The sequence below is a fragment of the Micropterus dolomieu genome, linkage group LG09 (assembly GCF_021292245.1).
Source record: "Micropterus dolomieu isolate WLL.071019.BEF.003 ecotype Adirondacks linkage group LG09, ASM2129224v1, whole genome shotgun sequence".
Taxonomy (NCBI): domain Eukaryota; kingdom Metazoa; phylum Chordata; class Actinopteri; order Centrarchiformes; family Centrarchidae; genus Micropterus; species Micropterus dolomieu.
In genome coordinates this window covers 15,451,073-15,475,580 of record NC_060158.1, presented here as the reverse complement: position 1 = coordinate 15,475,580, position 24,508 = coordinate 15,451,073, and the positions used below count along the sequence as shown (strand labels likewise).

At 39.6% G+C, this 24,508-nt stretch overlaps 1 protein-coding gene across 3 annotated transcripts; it reads left to right on the top strand.

The window, feature by feature from the left end:
• Positions 1–1,508: 1,508 nt before the first annotated feature.
• tpd52 (tumor protein D52) lies at positions 1,509–23,766 on the top strand. 3 transcript variants are annotated; one of them, XM_046058725.1, is made up of 6 exons: positions 1,509–1,643; positions 14,094–14,221; positions 15,090–15,238; positions 15,656–15,757; positions 20,249–20,297; positions 21,460–23,766. In XM_046058725.1, exons 1-6 carry the CDS (start codon positions 1,625–1,627, stop codon positions 21,580–21,582), a joined length of 570 nt encoding a protein of 189 aa, XP_045914681.1. In that variant the 5' UTR covers positions 1,509–1,624; the 3' UTR covers positions 21,583–23,766. The 3 variants fall into 3 exon arrangements, with proteins under 3 accessions (XP_045914681.1, XP_045914682.1, XP_045914680.1); XM_046058724.1 differs by lacking the exon at positions 1,509–1,643 and adding an exon at positions 8,697–8,835; XM_046058726.1 differs by lacking the exons at positions 1,509–1,643; positions 20,249–20,297; positions 21,460–23,766 and adding an exon at positions 8,694–8,835 and having other exon boundaries at positions 15,656–15,761.
• The last annotated feature ends 742 nt before the right edge of the window (positions 23,767–24,508 follow it).

Here is a 24,508-nt window from a genome sequence, read left to right as displayed (position 1 = left end):
TAATTAAAATAAAAAGTACTATTCCATTACATTAGTATTAACACTTTATTACAACCTTCTTCTTTGCCCAAACCATGCAAGCATAATACTGAGTGTATGTCACTATGATTTCATAGTTTATACTATATTTACATTTCTTACCCTATAAGTAATATCCGTTACAACTTGGAATAAAGGCATGTGATGTTCGATCATTTGGATTGGCATCCTCCAGTGACCGATAAGATGTTATACTCCAGAAGTATTGTCACATATCAACATGTGTCTGAAGTCTGTTTCTGTTCCCTGTTGTTAAGAGGAAGTCCAGCAGGTGGCACTGTTTCATGTGAACCTCTATCTCTCTTTGGGTGTATGTGTGTGTGCGCGCGAGCATTTGTGAGATGCTTGACATAGTTGGGTGTACAGTTTCAGTTCTGTCCAATTAAGGGCTTTGCACACAGTGTGTTAACAAGAGTGGGATTTAACCCAGGTTTTGATTACAAATAGGTGGGGGTTGTATATCTCACTGTAATGGTTAAATTCCCAAGGGGCTAATAAGGCATGCTGCTTACGATTAGTGTATCTATTTATTGCTCCAGCTTATACATGCATTGGCTATCAACATAACTACTGGGATGAATCTGACAAATGTAATTTCCTCGCAGGGACTAGAACAGTGTATGTCAAAGTATTCTCTCAGGTATGAAATAAATGTGCAAGCCTTGCAGGTATCAGTGATTGAGTTTCTGCCTTCAGCTAGGTAATAAATCATTGACTATATTCTGACTAGTATTACTTTTTTGTTTGGAAAATGATGGTGATTTCACCTTGAGGGCATCAGTATGAACTGCCTGAGATATTGCCTTCAAGATCTAATGTTTCAATTCAAAGACATATGTTGGACTGACTACAGAGCCACTAGCTTTACTTCAGTCCAGAGGTATGTTGTGGGCAACTGCCAAAACAAAAAAAAAGTACAAAGAAACAGATTTAGAGCAGCAGGCATTGAAATGTGAAACATATTAAATACTATCAACTCATCAAATAAACTGACACACTTTGTAGGCATATAAAAGCTGCATTCCAAACATTCTTTCCATTGATAAGGTATCTTCGGTATACAATTACAACAGGTTAATAATACTGTATCTACATATGTGGCACCCCAGTTTTTTCTTCTTAGAAAATATTTAGATTTTTCTATGATTTTAGGTTTACATAACTGATACTTGGATTTTAATTTAAGAAGATAAATAAGTAGCTTTTTCATAGATACATTGCACATACTTAACTTATGCTGTGTTTACATGTGTAGAACTTGGATGAAGTGTAAGTATTCATTGTTTAATATATAACAATGTATAACCGAGGTATGATAGATATGCATGTTTGAGTTTGTGTGGTGCAGTGAAAAAAAAAAAAAGCCCAAACAACGACGTGTCGTCGTCACACAGTTTTGCGTTGTTGATGGCGTAAAGCTCGATCCACGTGCTCGCCTCTGTTTACACTGCTGCGTGCTGACGTCACAGCGAACCCCACCCCGCACGGCGAACATGAGAAAGAGAGCTGGGAGATCTGCTGCCGCCAAGTGAGCAACCAGCGGACTGTGGACATAAAACGACCAGAAACAACACTCAGCCGTGCAATGGACGATGCAGAGAAAGGTAATCCATTTGCTTAAATTTCTTTCAGTGACTGTGTTGTTACCGGAAATGTTTTCAAACTACTTTTGTCTCACATGAAAGTTAATAAACTAACTTTGCGTGGTGATTAGAGTTAAGTCCAGAGTTAGTCTGTTGAGAACATATGCTACTTTTCAAACTCAAATAAAGTGCGTTTTTTAGGCAGAGATAACAAATTAGAGACTTTGGAAGAAACTAAAACCGATCAAATAGGCCTACATCAAGTGGGGTGCCATCGTTCACCAAAAATATCACGGAAGTTGTAGGCTTATAAGTATTGCACAGCATTTGTTTCAACATGTAACCAGACGTTGTTGTAATTCAATAAAAACTTTAACGAGGAAGTTGTCATTTCTGTTTACGTTAAAACTACTATTGTGCTAAAAGTTTGACAGGCACTGAAAGGGACCGAGATAAAACTAAATGCTTGATGAGTTGATTTTGTATGGTCCTTTGATGTTCTGTAGCTGGGAACCTAACCTATTAAGTTTGACAGCTTATCACATGTTCTCTATATGTCCCCACAACATTACCTGTTTTAGTCAAGTCACACTGTTTACATTTCAGGTCCTTTTTGAACAGAACGAGTGCATATGTTTAGTTTGAAGACCTCTATATCTGTCACTGTTGGCGGTCAAACAAGCCTGAACACCCGTGTGGGACTGACAAGCATTTTAATGTAAAGACAGGAAGCGGGTGGAGGACTGCAGGCATGCTGTGAATGCATTCTACCTGCTTCCTTTCCTCTCCTACAAATACCTACCTGAACATGTCCGTTCCTGCTCAGCAGCCATCTGTTGTTTCAAACCTCTACACCACTTGCTTGTCCATACCCATCCTCCAGGTTTTGTGTTCTTGCGACAGCTGCTTCTCGGCATGTGCATGTGTTTGTGCCGCAATACAAGAAAATTAGACATTGCAACAAACACAGCTTGTATGTCAGAGTCAGTTAAGTTTATCAAAAACACTTCTTGTAATTTATGTGCACATAACAAGACCTTGTAGTTGTTGTGGAAAGAAGCAGGTGACATCTATTTATTTATCTCAAGGGGGGTGCCAGGTAAACATGGCGCAGCCTTGACCTCATTTCTCTTCAGCAAAAACAGTGTTTACCCCCTGCTGAATTGTAATTTCCTGATGTCTGCATGCTATATTTTGTGCTTTTTTGCCTCAAGGTCAAACATATTGTAAAAGGGAAAGGCATATTTATATATTGAAATATGTCAACCTGTTAATGGTTGATTCACGCCTACAGTGTTAATGTTACCAAATTAGGTCTATGTTAGTCAGAAAAGTGTGTCTTAGTCACTGTTGTTTAGGGACTACTTGTCTTTTGACCGTGGTTCCTTTTTATTAGTGTGGGTTTCTTGTGCTTTGCATGTGCCTTTTAAGATTTCCCCAAATATTGCAATTGAAGCACCAGCAGTTAAGGCAGCAAATATCTATAGTCTTTTGTGTAGCTCTATGTTGCCTTAAATGACCTTGAACATACAGTTAGCAAATCACCAAATGTCAGGCTTGTGTTAAGGCCATACTTCTATGTAGTGCTGCTGACTGGAATTCATCACAGTCACAATATGACTTACTTGTGCTGGTTTACAGTAGTCACTTTCTCCTTCGGTGCATCAAGTGAAATAGCACATTTATTGAATAATTGTTATATGCAAAACAATAAAAATAGTCAGACAAAAAGCAAACTTCATAAGCTTCACTAAACTGTCCTTTACTGCTGGGGCTAAGGTGTTGGTTTGTTCACGTCTCCCGCCTGCAGAAGTACATTTTCATCCTTCCTAGATGTCAGTGTATCTCTTTTTCTATATTGGCATAGGAACTGATGAGTTCTCTTTTTTTATAGTCACACTGTCACGGCAACAGACAATGAAGTCCATTTTATAGTCACACTGTCACGGCAACAGACAATGAAGTCCATTTTATAGTCACACTTTTATGCAGTTATCTTTGGTTGCTGTAATCTGGCACCATCTGTGTCTGCATCCTTGTTAATGCTATCCCTTGTCACTGTCACCTGTTGGATTTCAGCCTGCTCAGTCATCTGTATTTGAAACAAAAATGCTTGACTTAAAATCAACCGATCTCCCCTATTACACCCTTTTTGGGGGGGGAGGTAAATCTGTTTATTCTACTTAGTGTTTGGGTGTTCTTCTTCTTTTGTATTTCAGGTGAAGCATTACAAAAAACAGGATGAAGAGGAACTAGGTTGGCAGGTTTTAGTGGGAGGGAGGTCACTGTGCGCGTGGAGTGTTGTGACTGGCATTTCTCAAAGGAACTGTGAAGGGAGTGGAGTCTGCTCTCTCGTCTGTGTGTGTGACACATACATTACCTTTTTGATATTGAACATCTCTTTGTGCTTTCTTTTCCCTGCAGTTGAATGAGAGTTTCCATTAGTGTCTTTAGATCAGATGGGTCCTTTTATGCTTGAGTGGTTTATTTGCTTCAGTAGTTCTTGCTTTTTACTACAGTGTATGCGACTGGAGATTGTATTTGGGGGAAATCACACAGTTTGTGGGAAACTTGAAGGATTTGTTAGCATTTGTGGTGTTTGTACATTTGTGGACTTATGGTGTAACTGTCTGGATTTAAGCAACACTTTTCACTGCTCCTCTTATTCACAAATTCATTGTAGTTTTTCAGGGCCAATCCCAGTCTCATGTTTTATTCCCTTAAAATACCACAGAATATTTCACTCCAGATGTCTCATATCACAAAATGTTGGATTTTGTAGCTCGACAAGAAAGCCATGCATGATCCAATCAACATTGACCGCTGTATCCTCTTTCTGTTTTTTTCTGCTTCCTTGATAGAAGTGTATGGCCTTGGCTCAAATCAGATGTTCAAAAATGAGTGGCAGTCAGGTTTACCCGTCTATCTGTTTTTCACTTCAGTTGCCTAATGAGATTGATAATGAGCAGTGGCCAACATTTTTGCCTTATTAGATTCCAATGGTGCACAACTGGATGCTTTCAGCAGAGGAAGTCTGTCGCAGCATGCACCCCGCCATGTAAAGCAGACTCGTTTGAGTTTTTACGTGGCTGAATATTTGGTGAACATCGTAGGTGTGAGGTTTCCTACACATTTTAAAGTTTAGACAAAAAGGCTTAAAGGGAAGCAAGCAAAAGCGCTTTTATGTAAATTTATATTTGCACTGTAAAGAATTGCAACAACTTTGCACCTTCAAAGGTTTTTGCACGATCTGTCATAATACTTTGTTGAATCATGTCAGCATTGTAGGTGAAAAACAACTCCGCAACTGTCTTTCTTTTGTGGAAATGTTCCATGTAGGTGGAACCCGATCTCTGTTGGGCAAAACCGCCACAAAGTTAAAAAAAACAACAAAAAAACCCATCTATCCTAAGTCATTTGATGACAGCCACCGTTAAGCTAAAACATACCACACAAAACTCGTAGCCTAAACAGAAAACCTGCACCGGTTCACAAAAGTTTGATAATGATAGTTACTTTAATGGAAGTTAGAAAATGTGGTCCTATGTTCTATATAATCGGCTGAATATTCTAGCCCTTTAAAGCTTCTGCACATGGTATTAATCTTCTCATCTAACAATAAAACCATAATAGTGTAGTTCCCAAAATGTCAAACTGCAACCATAAACAGTTATTATCTAGATGCTTGTCGACAATACTAGACAGCCTAGATTAGACAGAAACCCATTTGTGAGATGATGGAGATTGTTAAGTGGTGAGGACATGGCGTTCGGTATGAAGACATGTTGTTCGGTATTCAGCAAAGGGACTGTTACCTGTGTTCTGTCTGAGGTGTAGCCACTCTTTGACCTCTACTGTTTTCCCATGATGCACATGTCATGGGAACTTTGTGGGCACTCTCGCTGCGTCCCCAGTCATCTATGTCTCATGATTCTTGTTTTAGGCCAATCATGTGACAGGGTATGCCATGAATAGGAAAGTAAATGGATCTCATGCTGTGATTCATTAACTGCTTTAAAATGGCTGTTTGTTCCTGGTTACAGTCTGGATGGATGGGTGCTATGGGTTGTTTTTTTCTTTTTTTTTTGTGCACGTATCTGTCTTGGTTTATAAATCAGAAATATCCAATCCAAGAGCACGCTTAAATTGTTTTGATTAGAGATTATTTTCAAAGCAAATTTGTGACTTTGATGGAATTTTTTTTATCATAATGTTTAATGTATTATCCAGTTCAAGCATACAAGTGATTTTCCTTCTAACAAATGTCACATGAATCAAATGTTGCTCATGAATCAGTGGCTTCACTGGTCAGGAGTGCTGCAGACTGGAAGTTATATTGAGTATTAATTCAGATGTAAAAAAAAACCACTCGTTTAATTTAGCACCATCTTATTTTGTCTTAGAATAATGTAGCATCAGATGTGTCTCGCGTTTACAGTAAACAGATTTAGCTTTTTACTGTGAAAAGGGTGCCTATTGATCGAATAAGATGGAAAGGCTTGTATGCGCGTGTACACATGTGCCTGCTTTTCATGAATATGTCCATGTAAGACTTCCTGCAGCTATAATGAGACACGATTTGGTCAAGGTCTCACATAAATTAATCAAAAAACCAACAATTCGAAGATCAAGAGAGGAAAGACGCCGACAAGTATTCATTGTCCTTCAGTGTGGGCCCATTTTAGTGCATGTGTGCTTGTTGACACTTGATAGTTTGCGATGAGTGACTGAGCTGACGTTGCTGAGTGGAAGCACAGTGCAGTAAAGCCTGACCCTGAAGATCAGGGCACAGTTGCATTAATTAGCCTTGCATGACCCATATGATTTGGACTGTTGTGTGTTGTTAACCTTTCATATATTTTACATACACAGCTTAAGTTGAAAGTTGGAAACTACATTCTCTTCACTTCAACATAGTTGATTCTGGAATTTGTCCTCCAGTGCTTCAATACGTCCAGGATAGCGCCTTAATGCAAAGTATTTCCTGGAGAAGGTCACGCATACATGCTCGTCTGGTCCTTAACCACAGAGGAATGGCAGATGGGAATACGGTTCATCTGAGTTTGCTTTAAAGTTGGCTTACAGGTGGGGAAAATTTCTGTGCTGATCAGATAATTTGTTTTGTCTTTGATATTTTTGGGTAGTTTTTGTTTGGATTAGCTGCTCTCATTAGCCATGACATGTTGACATTAGCCATTAGCCAAAACAATAGCCATAGTCATGCTGGGGAATGCATCTAATGTTGCGTTTCAAAATGCACTTGTTTCAAGTGGGAGACACTTTATTTAACATGAATTACTGACTTTCTTTCACTTTGTGGGTGCTTGCTTTGCTGTCTTTCATATTTTCCAATTAATTTTTATTTGTTAGTGTTCAACCAGAGAAAACTTTGGTGTTCTGTCCTAAGGCACACAGAAGAAGATTAATCTGAGGTCACTCTTCCAAGTCTACAGCCCCTTTTACTCCCTAGCTTTTAATCCAGCATGAGAGCTGTGTGGTCTTCTGTTGTTGTGTTTGAATTTTTCGTGAACCATTTGTTTGTGTGTTGGCTATGTTTTTATGTGTTTTATTCCTTGTGCAGCACTTTGTAAACCTGGTTTTTAAAATATGCTATATAAATAAAATTGATTGGATTGGATCACAGAATCATTTTAGCATTACATTTGAATTTTAGTCATGCTTCCTACTTGGAGTATTTAACTCTCAACAATCCACTGTACTCTCACTTTCAAACTACTTCTACGCTCAAGATGAGTTTCTACCCCCATCCAAACCTCGTGCTGTTTACAGAGCAGCACTAAATCCATGGTAGCATCTCCATCTTCTGTCATAAAATTAGTGCTGAAATGTCACCAGGCTGCTTTCCCACTTCACTGCAGCCTTGAGAGTTATCAGCAAGTGTTGGCGCTCACAGAGTAGCTTGCTGTCTGTTGACGACTCCATGAATGTCTTTTAAATGAAATGAGAAACGACCTGCATATTTCCTCTCTTTGTGCAGCTTGAATATTCCTGCCTCATATCTCTCCTTTTAAGCACTTAAGAGTCACGTGACACTGACTACTTTCAGAATTTGTGGGGGGAAATATTTTATTGATGTTTCATGTGGTCTGGTGTTATACTATACCTCATACAGACCAAGCTTATGCCATCTAAATATCTTCTGTATCTATACATTTTGGGCTTTTAGAAATTGTGTTTTCTTTGTTGTTTTTTTTCAATGTACCAATTGATTAATCAAGAAAATAATATGACTGATAATGAAAAGAATCATTAGTTGCAGCCCAAGTATGAACACAAAAACACACACAGTGTACATGCTCTCTTTACGAGCCACTTTCCCTCAAGTACACACACAATAGCAAGTGTAGCCTCTGGCATACTCTCCCCTCCGTTCTAGCTGACTAGCATTACTGCTGCTCCAATCTGGACAGGCCACCCTGGATTAGCGCTTCGCTGTAATCTGGGACACTGCAGATTATGCTTTTCATCTAATGCCCCCCCCCACACACTCGCATCACGTGAACAGCCCACACAAATGGGGCCTCTTTTATTTCCTCCTTGGATGACAGGCTTGATGACGGAAAGTGAGGGAGGGAGGGAATTGACAGAGAGACCTGAGAGTATTGAAACAAAGTGTCACGCAATATCACTGCAGCGTGGTCAAGAGTGGTCAGCATCTGAAAACGGCACTGTTTGCGCAAATGGATGCTTGAAGGTTGGACTGAGAAATTACCTTTGGAATTATAGGGAGAGAAGGGCAATGTGTGTGTGCCTGCTGTGACAGCTGCTTGAAGGAACAGGTAACTTGTTAACAGCAAGAAAGGGAAAACTGGCTTCACTGTCATCCTCCGACCTTCTGATCACCTGAAAACCAATGCAGAATCTCCTCCCACGTTTGCATACACACACTTGGATATTGTGTTTCTCTGTCACACACACCACAAGAGTCCAGGACGCTGTACACGAGGAATCGCAGAGCCAGCACGCGCCTGGATCACATGCAGACAATCAGCACTTGGTTTTTACTTAGGTAGTGGTGGTAGGGAGGTGGTAGTCGCTCTGACAAACAGCACACTACAAGCTATAAACATGGAGCCCCTGGAGGAATACCACTCTCCGTTTGACTTTGAGCAAGGAGTCAACACCAGCTACCTCTACCTCTCCCCGGCCTACAGCGACACACCGCCCAGCTCGCCAGCTGTCAAAAGCAGAGGTAATCATAAGGAGGAAAGGGAGAGGCCGGGCAGAGGGGTGTGTGTGTGTGTGTGTGTGTGTGTGTGTGTGTGTGTGTGTGTGTGTGTGTGTGTGTGGGCGCGCGCTGGACAGAAAGACAAAACATAGGTTTGGTTCATTGGATGGGAAGAATTTGGGAGAACCCAAAGCTGTGTGTATGTGACCGCAGCTTTCATTTAGTTTACTTCTATCATTTCAGTCTACTTTTTTAAATTTATTTTAGAAAATCATCAATGAGATTCAATTTATGTTTCCATGGTTATGATTTTTCCACCACACAACTTTTCTCCAGTACACCAATGCTTGATTCACCATATGTTTTTATCTATCTTGCCTTTTTGCATTGGCAGTTTTCAAAACACAGTAGGCTAGAGTTGTGACGTGTTTATAGATTTGCACTGAAACTCACACTGATCCGTTGTGTGCAAGTTAGAAAATGGGGATTTCTGTGAATTCTGCGACATGGCTGGGTTTCTGCTCTAGCCTGTCTCAACCCTTGTTCCATTGTCTCACAAACAAAATGTAATTTAATAATGTTAAACTTAAGGCCGACCCAGTCCAGCAAATCTGGGATAACTTAAAGGGACTGTGTGTGTGTTTTTCAGTGGCCTCTATCAGTGAAGTTTCAGATTACAACCAATACCTTCCCAAGCATGTGCGCATGTGCGTATGCTTTAAGTAATTAGGGAACTAAAACGGAGACCAACACACCAGGGAGACAGCATCACACAAAATGCTGGAAACTCAGGTAAACTCCCACTGCAACATTACATAGCTATATTTATCGAATGATAACGAAAACAGTTAGACTGAATATTATAAATGAGATTGTTTCTACACTTTAGTATAACAGACCGTAGTACCTTTACTGTAGTGAATGGCCCTGCCTCCCATCACTATTGGTTTTAGAAACAAATCGTTTTAGAAACATTTGCTTTGTACCGTTACATAATTTCTTGCAGCCTAAAATCAACACTTTGACATATTACCGATACACAAGATAGTAATATGGATCGTTTTGGCTGGTGAAGTAATGTGGCAAGCCATACAACTGTAGTATTTTACAACACATAACATTAGCAACTGGTCAGTGTTAGCCGGCAAGCTAATGTTGCTAATGTAATCTAACTTGAGCCAAGGAAAACACAAAATATTATATATTAATACATTTCACATGCTTTGCAGTAGTTTACCTGTCCAACAATATGAAAGCGAACTTTGGGTTTGTTATTTATTTAATTTTTTTAATATTTGTATTACCAAACATAATGACAAAAATATGTTCACATTTTTTCCATTTGTTTTGCCTTTTTTTTTTTTTTACCATTGCATAAATTAAATAGTCAAAATGTGCTTTTTACACAGTGTTTCCCACAGGATTTGAAGAGACTATGGTGGGTGGGTCTGAGGCCCAAGAGGGTCCGGTAAAGTAAATTACATGGGTCAATTTACTTTTAATGTACACATGTAATATGTTTTATACTTTCTGTGAATATAATCCAATTAATCTTATTTCCATACTGTATAGACACCTTATTTTGAAAACCGGACGTTGTCACACGTGTATCCTCGCGCTAAATTCATCTAGTCCGACCCAATTTGATAAATAATGTTGTATGTGGTTTTAGTATGGTGTAACATGAAGACTTCATAGCGTCTCTTCAGGTGGGACTCTCATACTGCAACACTTGTCTTTGTAAAGAGAGAAAATGACTGGATAAAGTCGCTAACCTGTCTGTGAGCCCGCACTGATCCGTTTCAGTGGAATTACCATAAAGGCTTTAATACGTGTGCACTCCAAATTTAGTTGCAGCTAGCTTAATCGCCTTCTCACTTCTCTTTTCTAAGAAGTCAGCAACAGATGGAGTGGAAGTGCTAGGAGACAATTCAGCAGAACAGTGTCTGCAAACCGTGATTTTTTGCATCTTTCTTGGACGCTTTAAAATGCTTCCACACTGCCGACATGTCAAAACAAAATTGTTCCGAAAATTAGGCCGACCACCGAAAGTGCTGTTTTTGCTATTTTTGGCTGATTAATTTCGGTGGCTGAACATTCGATACATCCCTAGTTTATTTATCCAAAACAAAAAGGTGGTCTCTCTGTGACTCAAATGCCTTTTCCGATGTCGACCTGTGTACGTCTGAACAGCCTATGTAAACCAGTGGATTTTACGCAAAATCCGACCTTATTTCTTCACATAGGAAGCAGCATAGTGGCTTTTCCGAGCGACAGAGAAAGCCAGTGTGTGTGGTTAATTTTTATGACAGGTACAACCCATTCAAAATTAGTCAGTAAAAAAACAAAACTACTGTGACTTTCTTGTTTATTTAACACACTGCATCAGAAAAAGAAAACACTTATTGTTTTGTGATGGTGTATGGATGTGGAACCTAGGAGGTCAGATCATGCAAATGTCTATATTTTGTATGTGGCATTTTCACACATATAACAAGTATTGTAATTGGGTCATAAAGATTGCAATCAAACATTTTATTTTAATAGTAAGATTGTATTATACTTAATACAAAACTTAAATCAGCTTCCAGACTAAAGAAAGTAGCCTGTGTTGTAGTGATTAGGCTACATTAGTTCTCCGGACAATCGCAGAGCTTTGCATTTGACTTGTTATAACAAAGACATAATTATGTGCTGGCTGTTTGGTGAGCCTGTTAAAATGTTCCTCTTTTCAGGTATGCTTCAGCTTTGCTTTTCTAATGTGCTGTTATGGATTTGATAGCTACAGAGAGTTTGATGGTCACAAGCAGAACATTTAGTCAAAGAGGAAATGAGCTAAAGCAGAGAGGTAGGGCGGTAATGTGGGTGGGTATGCAGTTTGGTGTAGCAAGCAACCTCTCCCAACACCCACATACAGACTTCTCTTTCTCGCTCTCTCTCCCCTTTGTGTCTGCTTTTTTCTCTCTCCTGCTTTAGGCACCTACTGATGGAAACACACCTCCATGGCATAAATATGCTGCATAGCTACCTCCACAATCAGACATACAGATCTTGCAGTGCTGCTTGCAGGAATGTATTACAAAATTTTACATGGCAGATACAGTAATTCAGGCAAGGTGTCAGCCTACAGAACTTCTTCTCACCTCGAGGAGGTGCTGGACCTTTCACTGTAATCTTACAGAACTTACAGTGTTTGAGGCAGATATAAATTCAATTCCTAAGCAGCAAAATGTAGGTAATCAAAATAAAAGTACTATTTAATTTGAAAGGCAGGGGGATTTGTCATATTAGTGACTGAAGCACAACCGTTATAACGGGAAGTGTCCATTACACAATTCTGTCACTGTAAGCGTGACACCGGTAATGGGAGAAGAGGGCAAATATAAGACCAGTGAGAGATATGAGGGAGAAAAAGCTTGAAGTGCAGATGAAGTGTAAAGCTTCAGAGGAACAGTGGGGGTGGTTTCGAGGCTGAAGGCTGAAATGAGAATTTCCACCTTATTTCTTTTCACCTAATTACTGTAATGCCCACCTCTATTTCCTCTTTTAAATGATTTACACATTTTGAGTTGGAGCTCATGCATGCCTGGACATATAAATATTTTCACTTGAGACGTTACCAATCAGCATGTCTTATTCCCAAGGTATTAATTAGCGCTAAAACGAGTTATGGCACAGTACAGTCCTGAGCTTATGTTAAAAGGATGAGATTGGAAGGCAGAGAAATGTTATTTCATGAGCAGCTCTCCAGACAGTTATGTGGAAATTCCACTGTAGTCTTCGTGGGAGTGTATATATATTGCTAGGTTCTTGGGATTTCGGTATCTCTGTCCTCGACAAACACACTGTCTCTGTTAAAATGTTTTTTAAGCATTGGGAGTGTTTGGGTGTGACATGAAAGAGAGGAAGGGTGCCAAGTGTTCGGAATGAGGTGGGAGGAGAGGATGTGGGTTTTGTTGAGTGAAGAAAAAGGATATTTGAGGGTCATGGATCATAGAATGGAAAGAGAACACTTGAGGTGAATGAAGTTGAGGTTTTACACTATTAAATACAAGCAGGGAATATCTGTTTTGGACCTTCAGTGCATGTTTAAAATGCTTTATAACAAATCGTTAATAGAGCCAGGGTTTGTAAGCCTGATAGACCTAGGAGATTATTGGTCATTTTTAAAAAAACGATCATTATACAGATTAATATCACCTCGACAGCCACAATGTTATTAAATGTGCAATTTCAAGTGGTTTAGTGTGAAAGATGCAGTTTTTTATCAGATCTGTATCTGTAGTGTCTGGATAGTGAGTGACATTTGTTTCCTGTGCAGAATGTACCTTAAAAGAATACTGTAAAACTTTGATTAATAGCCCAGGCTTTTATTTGCCAAAATCACTGAAATGACCCTGCCTATATTTGGGACAGGCGCCCTTATGGGACAGGCCTTTAATCCCTCTTGCACAAAACTGAAAAACAGAAGTTAGCAGACAGCGAGCAATGGACTTGACAGTATTCACACCTTGGATTAATTTTTATGAAAAGCTGTTTTGATTCTTTTGATCGGTGGACCCTTATAGAGTAATGGAATAATAATCAAGGAATGGACACATTCTAAGGAGAGCTTCAAAGGTACATTACAGACAGACATGAGAGCGATCTCGTCTAACTCTTGACAAGAAAGCAAACAAGCGTAATACCCAAAATGCAAATATTTCACTCTGAATCCTTGAAATACTAGGGAAGACCAGATGAAAAAGGAAAATGACCTAAGAGACACATTTGCATTTCAGTATTTCAGCTCAGCTGTAGCCCAGAACTACCTCACTCTCTGAGTTTGACTGACAGATCCTAACAACTTCGCTTGTGTTCTCTCACGCTGTCTGAGCCCAGGATGTCTCCATCTAGAAAGTTCTTTGTATTATTGATGCGCTGCTGCTCCTGCTGGGCACATCTCTGTCAGAGACGGCTGCATCAAAGACAAGTGTGTGTACACTGTATGCTGAATGTGTGTGTGTGTGTGTGGAGTGAAAATATGACGTGAGAAGGTGTTTTGCGCAACTGTACAGTAGGAATAAAAGCTTGTGTTTTGGATCCTAAAAAAACTCCCCCTAGACTTCCACCGATCATGAAAAAGCTTATTTAGTAGGCTTCATTTTCCTAGTGCTACTCTCTGATTATCTCTCACTGTCACACAGCAAACATGGGCACATACATGCGAATATGTTTTGTTTTTTTAAAGATGAGATTCTACAAAGATTCTTGTCTCTAACATTTTTTATTTTAACTCCCAGGTTCCCAGCAGCATCCGGACTCAGTCCCAGAGATGGGGGAAGATGCGGTGACGTCTGTGGGCCCCTCTTTGTCTCCCCCTGCCATGACAGAGGAGGAGCGGCAGGAGCTACAAGATGAGTTGGTCAAGGTCAGTCAGGGGATCAGGGATTAAAGAGGTCATGGTTCAGGGAGTCAGAATCAGGTGTTGCAAGTAGTGGAGAAGGGTTTTAAAAGCAACAATATGTGTACACCACTTTACACCACTGCTGTTTTTGAGTCTGATGTTACCTTTTAAATGTGTAATGTGTGCTTTTGAGGTCACTCATAGTGCTTTTTATATGCAAAAAGCACTTTCCTTCCATAACAAGATGTTCATTCTATGTTGCTTGTTGCCCCTGATCCATCCTGCTACAGATGTTTGATTACTTGCCCAATTTGTAATTCCCATGAGAGATAATATTTCACCATGATTGTCTTGGTGGGAAACATGGGTGGGTAAATGGAGCATCGTCCTTGTTGTGATTCATTAGAGACTGACATCGGTCGGCTGTTTCTAAAAAGTTAAAACTGTGTCAAATTATAAAATTGGCAGCTTCACTTTACTTTACATGTAGAACAGGCAGTGGGATAGCTACGAAAGATTGTTTTTATTATCAGTTAATCTACTGATGATTTTCTGGATTTAATAGTTTTATTTGTAAAATGTCAGAGTCACAAGTTCTTAGGGTCCAAGGTTACCAAACTGCAAAGATATGTGCTTTAAAATGAAAAGCTGAAAATCTACACATTGGACAAAGGAAGTTGAATGTTTTAGTAGTTGCCGATTCATTTTCTGTCAATCAACTAATAAATTAATTGACTTAATTGACATTACAATCCACCTTTACACTCTGTATTTGGTTCTGTTGCTTACCTTTAGTTATTCAGTTGAATTAAAATAGATTAAGACAAGACCACAGTTAAACATGCCACATGTACATTTAAAACCTCAACGTGTGTGTGGTGTGTGTGTGTAGGTTGAGGATGAGATCCTGACTCTGTCGCAAGTGCTGGCAGCCAAGGAGAAGCAGTTGGCGGACATTAAGAGGAAGCTGGGCATCACACCTCTCAATGAGCTGAAACAGAACATCACCAAAACCTGGCAGGAGGTCACCACCTCCACTGCGTAAGTACTTCCCCACCACAGTATGCTGATGTGTGACCCAAGAGCGCACAATACCCAACATATGCATCATGGTGTGCTGATTCACTGCTTGTTTGATAATGTTCAATTATTTTTCTGTATCTAAATGATCTGAAAACATGGCTAACTGTCAGCTCTGTGGAGAGAAGCTTCTTTCTCCTCTGAACAATGAGGATAAAGATGCCAGTGCTCTGGACAAGCAGCCTTTGGCCTGTGTGAAACTGTTTGAGTTTTATGTTACAGGAAATGAGCAGAATTCTGATGCTTTCAGGCGTTTTCAAATGAAAAAGACATTGAATTGTTTAGTTCTGACCTTGATGCCTCTCTTCGGTCTCTTTTCATCGCTCTCATATCTTTTTGCTGCGCCTACTCTCTCTTTGTCCCCCGTCTCTATTTCAGCTATAGGAGGACATCTGAAACACTGTCTCAGGCCAGTCTGAAGGCCACAGCGGCGTTCTCCAACGTGGGCTCAGCTATCAGCCGGAAGCTCGAGGATGTCAGGTGAGTCAGACAGGAGGCGTCCAGTTTCTTGTAAAGCAAATTATATTTTGTGAAGCAGCTCATCTTTTATGTGCGGGTTAAACAGAATGTAATGTGCTATTTAGTGAGCTTTACAGCTCTTGGTTGTCAGATTCTGTTTTACATTGGAAAGAACCAGACTAGTGGTTCCCACTGTTTCCAGTCATTGTGCTGAGCTAAGCTAACTGTCTCCTGGCTCCAGCTTTATATTTAACAGAACGCTATGAGCAGGGTCTGAAATTAGAATGCGCCAAATACTGGTCAGTTGTTGCAGTGGCAGGTAAAATTGTCAGTCCATCAGCCACTTTAGCGGACAGCGAAAACGCACAACAGAAAGACACATTGAGATTAGCGTATTGTGGCGATCGCCACACGTGCCTGCATCACCTACAACATGCACACATAAGTCAGCTCAGGAAATATCTGTGGCAGCTTTCAAACCAAACTCACCCTGACGCCCTGTCCGCCCCGAGTGCCAGCCGGTTAGCTTGACAGCAGCGTACTGACCGGACTGCAGGTGGTAACTCCGGTGTTGATAGAGAATCACTAAACTTGTCTTTTCCTATGCCAACTTTTGTAAACTCAAACTGAGTATTGTCTGTTTGCTTGCTGGGATCTAAATGAGGAGGGTTTATACTTTAGATATACTTTATTAATCCTGCAAGGGGATTTTTGTTGAGATATGGCCCTTTGTGTGGAGATTCAAACTAAGATAAGGACCCGTTCATTCAGGGTTGGGCTTTGTATTTCTTGTCATCTGCGGAAGGCTACCTTTGACATACCTGGTTGTGATTTTTAAGTAAGGTGGAATGATTGTCACTTACTGAAAACATAGGTCATTTGTGCATGCAAACATGCATACTGTATAATTGTTTTGGGTAAATATACTGAACATTGAGTGACAACATTATTTACATTAAATGATGCCTAAATGAGCAGCAAACAAGCGTATTTCCGAAAATGTTGAATTATTCCTTTAATGTACACTGACACACACAATACAGTATGTTTAATTAAGACTTACATTAAAGCACTATTAAATCTTCCTCACACATAATGACTTTTTCTTAGCTGTCCTATCAAATGCGTTTGAATATTTGGTGGTTGTGGTATGTACATCCCATGAATATTTAGTGTCTTATCTTTCCTACTTTCTTTCCTACCATCTATTAATTATTTATCACATTCTATGGACTAAACTGCAGCCAGAGTCATGTCTAGATGTATGAACGTAGTGATAATGTGTTTGTGTACACAGTTTCGTGTCCTTGTTTTAATTTACTATCCGATTTGATGACACCATTAAGTACCTCAGTTAATAACCAATTTTACCACTTTAAGTGCCCATTCTAATTACATTACAGTTCAGCTACCAGTTTTCTCTATTATCTTCTCCTTATTCATTAAAAAGGATATATTATGGTAGCCACAGATCTAATGGATTGATTTTCTGTCCTCAAATTCTGCTTCAAAGTGCCAAAAGCATCTACTCTAAAATCTAACAATGCATTGTAGTTATTATTTCCTGGTTAAACAGGGCTTAAAAAACCAAGAACAGATTGTTCCATTTGAGAGAGCGCTCCAGTTGATTCCCCTCAGATCCTAATCTGTCTTCTCCCCCGTCATCCTTCTGTCTGGATTACTGAGCTGCAAACAAGATTATTGGGCCCCTCAAAGCACTAGTGTGCTGAGAAATGCAGCCTCACAGATGAGCCTCCGCACAGAGCTGGTTTGGGGGGGGGGTAGTGAAGACCGACCTGAAAGGGGTGCAAGTGTGTGTGAACATGCTTTGTGGTTGTGTGTGTATGTTTGATGACAAGATATCCCCCATTTATATAGGGGATTATCACACACCCACTGTGTTAATACACAATCGATCTTAATGAGATGAAGCAGGATTTATAGGATTTATGCACTTAGAATACTCGCTCATTGAACATATATTAGAAGAAATGAGGGTGTGTGCTGTATGTTGTGCTTTCATGTCTATGTGCCTGTCTTTCTTTTCTGTTCTCTTGTTCTTTCTGTGTAAAAACTGTCTGTACTAAGATGACCACTAAAGCCCCCTTTCTTCTCCATAATGCTGTCGGATAGCATTCGCTCATTACAACACTCGGCTAGTATGCCTGCCATGAGGTAAGCTAGTTTGTGTTACTGTGACTGGCACACGTTGGTGCCCTCTGAGCTACAAGTGTTGAATAAAATATGAACGCGATAAATGCTGCACATTTTATGTGCAACTTGTTTGACTTGTGTACTTTGTGTGTACTTTGAGGTTGCCAAGAGCGACCCTTGCTAAGAGCTACTTAATCAGCTATCAGTGAAGCTGCAGCTTTAATAATCTTGCTCAGACAGATCTCTGCTTCGTCAAAGATGTCTTACGAAAACTTGTCAAACACACAGAGATAAAAGCCGTTTTTGAAACCCGAGGTAGCCTCGATTAGCTGTGAATTTGACAACACCCCCTTTCAGAAACGGCTCTTCTGGTTAGTTTTCTGTTAGAGCTGAAATAGGTTCTGTCCAGTGTACTTTACTGGTTTGAAGAAGTATAATGACACACCGCTGTGTCTCCATCAATTTTCTAACCAACTTTTGCACTCAGTTTGACGAGGTGCAGGTCTGGATGTGTGAGATTAGAGCTGTAAGCAACCTTTATTTTCAATGTCAATGAATCTGTGGATTATTAACTAATAAATGGACTAAATAAGGAATTGTTTGGTCAATAGAATGGCAGGAAATAATGAAAAATGTTTCCTTGAACATAAGGTGATGTCTCGAAATTGCACAATATTACAATCCAAAACCCAAAATGTTCATATTTGAAACCGCTGGATTTTTTGGCATTTTATTATTTATTAAGTGATTAATTGTCTGTCAATAGGCTAATCAAATAATCGTTTCAACTCTGAGATTACCACATCAAACGTTTGTACCAGAACAGGTTTACATGGTTTAATTTTCAAAAAACACCACATTTGTTGTCATACTGCACATTGCTGCAGCTCGTCTTTTCACCCATTGTGTTGAAAGCTTTGTTTTAGCTACAGAGTGAGGCATCTTACTTTTATAAAATCTTTGTTGGGAGTTGCACATGTGCAGTTCCTAGTTAAGGACTACTAGTCAATCAGAAGCAGAGTAGAGCGGATCCTAACAAGCCAGTAAACATGGCTTCAGTTCAGCTGTATATGTTCCCCTTACCAGCTTAGCAAATGGACTGGAGCAAGAGTTTCAGTGTGGTGAGTTATTAATTTGTAACAAAAGCGTCTTTCATATAGGGCTGGGCAATAAAACAATAATGATAATTATCGCAATATATTTTTCCTCAATAACGATATAATAAATGTTCAATATATCGTCAATAAATATTTGGTTTAATTCATATGAATTATGAACACATTAGCACTTAATTTTTCTATTAAAATATTTATTTTGTTGAGGAAAAGGGACTGAAAAAAGATTTGTGAAGTCATCCACTGTTTGGCAACAAGTGTTTGTGACGTTCTGACCATAAAGAAAAGTTTAACCGCACAATTAACCATCTGGTTTTCACTCAGGAGCAAAAATCAGCCTTTAAACTTGGGAGAAATAATGATTTGACATATATCGTGATAATTATCGATTTCGAATGCTATAAAATGTGCATATCGTGATAAAATTTTTGGCCATATTGCCCAGCCCTACTTTCATACGTAAAGTTTTAACCAAGCTCACAGTAACAACTTGATGTCCATTGACTGCCTGGAGCGTAGCTAGTGTTTGGAAGGGAGAGGGGAGGCAGCAGGCGGATGTATTTTTTCGCTGTGTGCTGCAGCTCAATGTGTTTTTGAGGGCGTGTCTGACTAGCTGCTAGGTGAGCATTATGACGCGTGTTTTCTTGTGATGTCTCAAGAAAGCAGAAGAAAAGGCTGGAGTACAAACGAGTTGTTTTCAGGCAGTTCAGAGCAGTGTTTTCTGTGGGAGATGGGAACTCCCTTTGGGCTTTTTCACTTTGCAAACCTATTACATTCACAAAAAAGATATAAACTCAAAGGAGAGGAAAAAAGCCAAAAAGCATAATATGACTTCTTTAAAGGGTACACCCAGTCTGACCTATATCTAACAAAAATATCAGAAAATGTGAGCATCCATCAAAAAGACACTGCAGCTCTCTGTGTTTTTTCTGTAGTTTTCTAAGTCCTGCACTGTTCCTGTCATCCTGTTCATTCTGCATGCTCTTGATTATGTTTTCATGAAAAACAACATGCACATTTTCAGTAGAACCGAAGATAATGCCGAAATTTCTGCTTTGTTTGTGCTGAGTATCAGATAAGATGACCTCTAAAGGTTAGATTACAGTGGATGTCCTGCTCCTTCTTGAAGACGTGTTGTTTGCATCTCGACTTTACCAAACTAATGTCAGAGTGTACAAGCATGCAAGATAAATTCTGATCGGTGAGTCTGTGATCTTGTCACTTATGTCTTTGTCTTTCACAGGAATGCTCCAACTTTCAAGTCATTTGAGGAGAAAGTGGAGACTTTGAAGGTAAAAAGGAATGTCACTAAATTAATTTAGTGCCATTGTATTTGCGGTCATGTGTATTTTACTCAGATGTTCCCATTTAGCAGCTCAGTGAAGCCTATCAACCGATCGATTGATTTGTGCATTAGCCCAACTCCATTGTAAACTTCACCTCGAGGCCACAGACGCTTCATTAACTCTCTTCAGTGTCAGTAAAAAGAGGGATTCACCTTTGAATGTATTTTTAATCAATGTTTAAAGTGAGACAGTAGGTGCTTTTGACTTCTGCGCAGCACTGACTTAACGTGGCGCATGGTGGATTTAAAATAAGGCATGCTGGTTAGAAATTCGGTCTGACTTTCGCCAGCGCTACAAAACATCATCGTGTCACATGACAGTGAAACCTTGCAGGAGCAAGGCTGCTGCAGGTGCTTTTCTCCAGCTGCATAAAGTTGGAACCACAGTATTGCCTGGTCTGTATTTTTCTTTGCAAATGCCGCGAGATCAGTCATTTATCTCAGCTCACAGTACACTCATGCACGAAGAATATGTCCGACTTGACAGCGCCGTTTTTATACCCCGCCCCGGCAGTCGCCTGCAGCTCAGGTTAGACTATCAAGTCGGCAAAAGTCAGCCGCAGTAATCTCGAACGCACCTTATGTAACTTTTGCTGAACACCAACCACTGTGGCCACTACTGACAATTACAGAATAACAGCACATTGGATTTAATTTCCCAATTTTTTCCTGTTCAGTCGCTTTAAAGACCTGACTGAACTAAAATGTTTTCTAACAGTAGCATAAATAGAGAAAATCCATGATTTCCACCATATGATGCTGGTTACACCAGACCAAATATGGCTGTAGCAGCAGAATTCCTCAGTGTATTGAATGCCATAAGGTTGCATTTAATTGCTTATAAATTAAACTTTTCATTTGTAAGAGGAAAATTGTGTTATTTCTTCCTTCAAAAGTTACTCACTCTAAATAGATTGATTTACAAAATAAATTGTAAAGACCTATTTTTTAATTGAAGGATTTTTGTGTTAATGGATTTTTAAATTACAATCATGCATTTTAAAATTTTAGCTCTGGAAAAAGTGAACCTTGAGTTTGGATTATTTTACCACAGATTTTAATTTGAAATGTAGTGGGGGGGTTTTGATGTTATTGTTTTTTTCCTTCAGACCAAGATGACTCCATCTGCGTCCGGTAACTCTGATGACAAGGACAGCAGCAGTCTCACCACTCCCGAGTCTTTGCTCGATCAGCCTGAAGACTCACCCCCCCAGGAGACGCCAATGAACTGAGACCTGCCTAACTCCCTCCTGACCTCCCAGGGGCCCCTCCCTTGACCTTCTAACCCCTGGACCGTCAACACTCCCTCTAAACTCTTGTTTGCCAGTCTCCCTCTATTGGAAACAAATGACTTACCCCAGCCTTCCTTGTGATCTAATTGTCTGTTCTTTTTGTCTGACACGTGCGCTCACTTGTTAACCGGTGTGGAAACTGAAAGCATGGGGTGGGTCCAGACATGTGGTCTTGTGCTGATGGTATAGTTTTGAGTCCATTCTGGCTCACTGTGGGAGAAATCCTCCCTGCTGTAGGACTTTTCTTTTCTCCTTTTACTTTTCCTGCTGCACTCCTTTCTTCGCCTATGCCTAACAGCAAAGCTCAGATGCCAAACATGCTCCTAGTTTATTTTTTCTTTATCAAATTAACAACTTTTCACATTTTACAATTTGTTTGAGTGTAGATAATTGCACAAATATAGAAGGATTTACACTTACAAAGCTGATTAGAGTAAGACTTATCCTCTTTTTATGTGACCCAGGCAGGTGTTGGCTTATTGCTTCTGCATGGCTCTTAATTTATGTTGGAGTTGTTATTATTACAAGCACTTGTTTTGTCTGCCTCCATTTGGAGGACATTCTTTGTTTACTATGGGTTGCCATTTTTGGGCCAATCTGATTTCCGTTTTCTTCATTATATACATTTTAGAACACCACAATCAGAAAGTAGTCTAACACTGTGTTAAGAATATGAATGTATGTAGGTACAACACTCTGTTTAATTCAACCCACGGTACTGAGCTGCTGATATAGTGTGTCATGTCCAACCCCAAAGCTGGTATTTCCAAACACACTTCAGAATAAAAACCATCCCCTTTTCCATTGTTAAGAGTCTGTCAGACAATGATCTACACGCTTAGATAGTTGCTGAAGAACGGCCAAGATCAGCATAACAGAGCAAACACGCAGGCAGGGTTCAGCCTTGACCCAAGGTGAGAGTGAAATATACGTCTCTTTCAGAGCCAGGGTCAATATTTGAACGCTTGTCCATTGTTTCTGGGCTGGAGGTAACACCTAGCCTCCTTATCTGAAATACAGATAAAAGCAAGGCAAGAGACGACACTGGATGTTATTTTATACACTGATACAGGATAATAATGTAGAAGAGTAGGTTTACCTTAACTTTACTCTAATGTGCAATTTTCTTGTTTTAGCCATGTGGCTCTGTGGGAATTCTAATAACTTTGTGTTTACTGCTAATTAACAAATGTTAGTATGTGAACAGGCTAAGATGGTACATTCAACATGGTAAACATTGTCTGCTTACTATCGTGTTAGCATTTAGCTCAAAGCACCAGAGTGCCTAAGTGCAGCCTCACAAAGCTGCTAGCATGGCAGTAGTCTACTGAGTCTTTTTGTTTTGAGGAGTTTCTAGGAAATATCACAAAATGATCAAAGTCTGCTTTTTTTTATAGTCTCTGCAAACTGCAGGATTATATACAGTGTTTTCTGAAAATACTGCTTTCATACAGACCAAACACCCTTTCTAAATGAAGTTAAATATATGAATAAGGGTAGTGTCAGTGGTACATTTTCAATCACAGAACAATTCTCTTGAGTTAGCTTTACAATCCCATTCTGCTTTATGATTATATCCTAGAAACTATTAAACTACTGAACAAGTTACTCTCATCTGACTAATATGCACATATCTACTGATTGAGGTTGAATAAAACTTGAAGGCAAATGGAGCCATTCCGAACACAGCTGAGACTTCCACACACATTTCTGACACTTCCATGCTTTGGCAGTACCAGCCTGGTACAAGTCTGCTAGTGGACGACTGGCTAAACATGAATGTGAGTCATTAGTAATGGATCATGTCCTGGGAGAACACCACATGAAAATAGAGGTTTTTTTCTGGTGTTGGGGTTGTTTTTTTTTAACCAACCATGACACAACAGTATTTCCTATTCTGAGTTAACATTAATGGATTTTTAACAGTACTCCTCATTCAACATCACTTTCCAGCCGTGATCTATTTCACTGAGAGAAGTCCTTACAGCCTTTCATCTCAGACATGAGGGTTTTATTTGTATTTAGTCACATACATAACACACACACTGGATTTGTTTGTTCTTTAATTGGAACCATGGAGTGAAGAAATGTACTCAAATTAAAAATACCTCTGAAATAACCTTATACTGAATTAACTGTCTTTCTGTAACAAGGAGGGGGTGGGAATGGGAAATCCATTCGACTGCAAGGGGAGTTCCCCAAGTGCAACATACCGATGTGTTTGAAGGATGGGACGTTTTGTGTCACTGGGTCTAAAATGTGAAAACGTATTTGAATTAACCCACACATGGGCTGCAGTACCCCATTTGGACACAAGAGGGCAGCCAAGAACAGACGTAACACCTGATGGCTTTATTTTTCTCTATCCAGACCAGATCAGACCAGATTGCCTGGAGACAAGAATGACTTCTGCTGCTCAACTGACTCATATAACTGGTGCCTATTAGATTTAGTAGATAGCTCCCTAGAAGCCCAGTTCCAGGAGGATACTGAGACGAAAAGAGTCCCATAATGTTTTTTTTATCTGAGTCTACTAATTTGCCAAATTTTAAACAGTTTGGGGATTAAATCTAAACTTGAGGTAGTTGAATGGTTGTTTGCATATGTTTTTATTTTCAACAAACTTTGTTGATTAGTTACCAACTTATATCATACTGTAAAAGAAGAGTGAGTAAGGCCTTTAGGGAAATGCCAACATCCTGTTTGAAGTGGTGACAAAAGCAGAAGTATACATTTAGATTTCACTGTAATAATGTGGTTTATTTGTGGCAGGGACAAGTCTGTTACTTGTAGTTTAACAGGGGAAGTCTTTTGTAAATCCACTATGTAATGTAGAAAAAGGTTTCTCGCGTTCATAGAGAAGAGT

Bases quoted from the DNA above. Each gene is read 5' to 3' on its own strand.
- tpd52 (XM_046058724.1), top strand. From the start codon at position 8,712: ATGGAGCCCCTGGAGGAATACCACTCTCCGTTTGACTTTGAGCAAGGA. The intron at 15,758-20,248 runs GTGAGTCAGACA...TGTCTTTCACAG, and splicing joins CGGAAGCTCGAGGATGTCAG to GAATGCTCCAACTTTCAAGT. The intron at 20,298-21,459 runs GTAAAAAGGAAT...TTTTTCCTTCAG, and splicing joins AGAAAGTGGAGACTTTGAAG to ACCAAGATGACTCCATCTGC.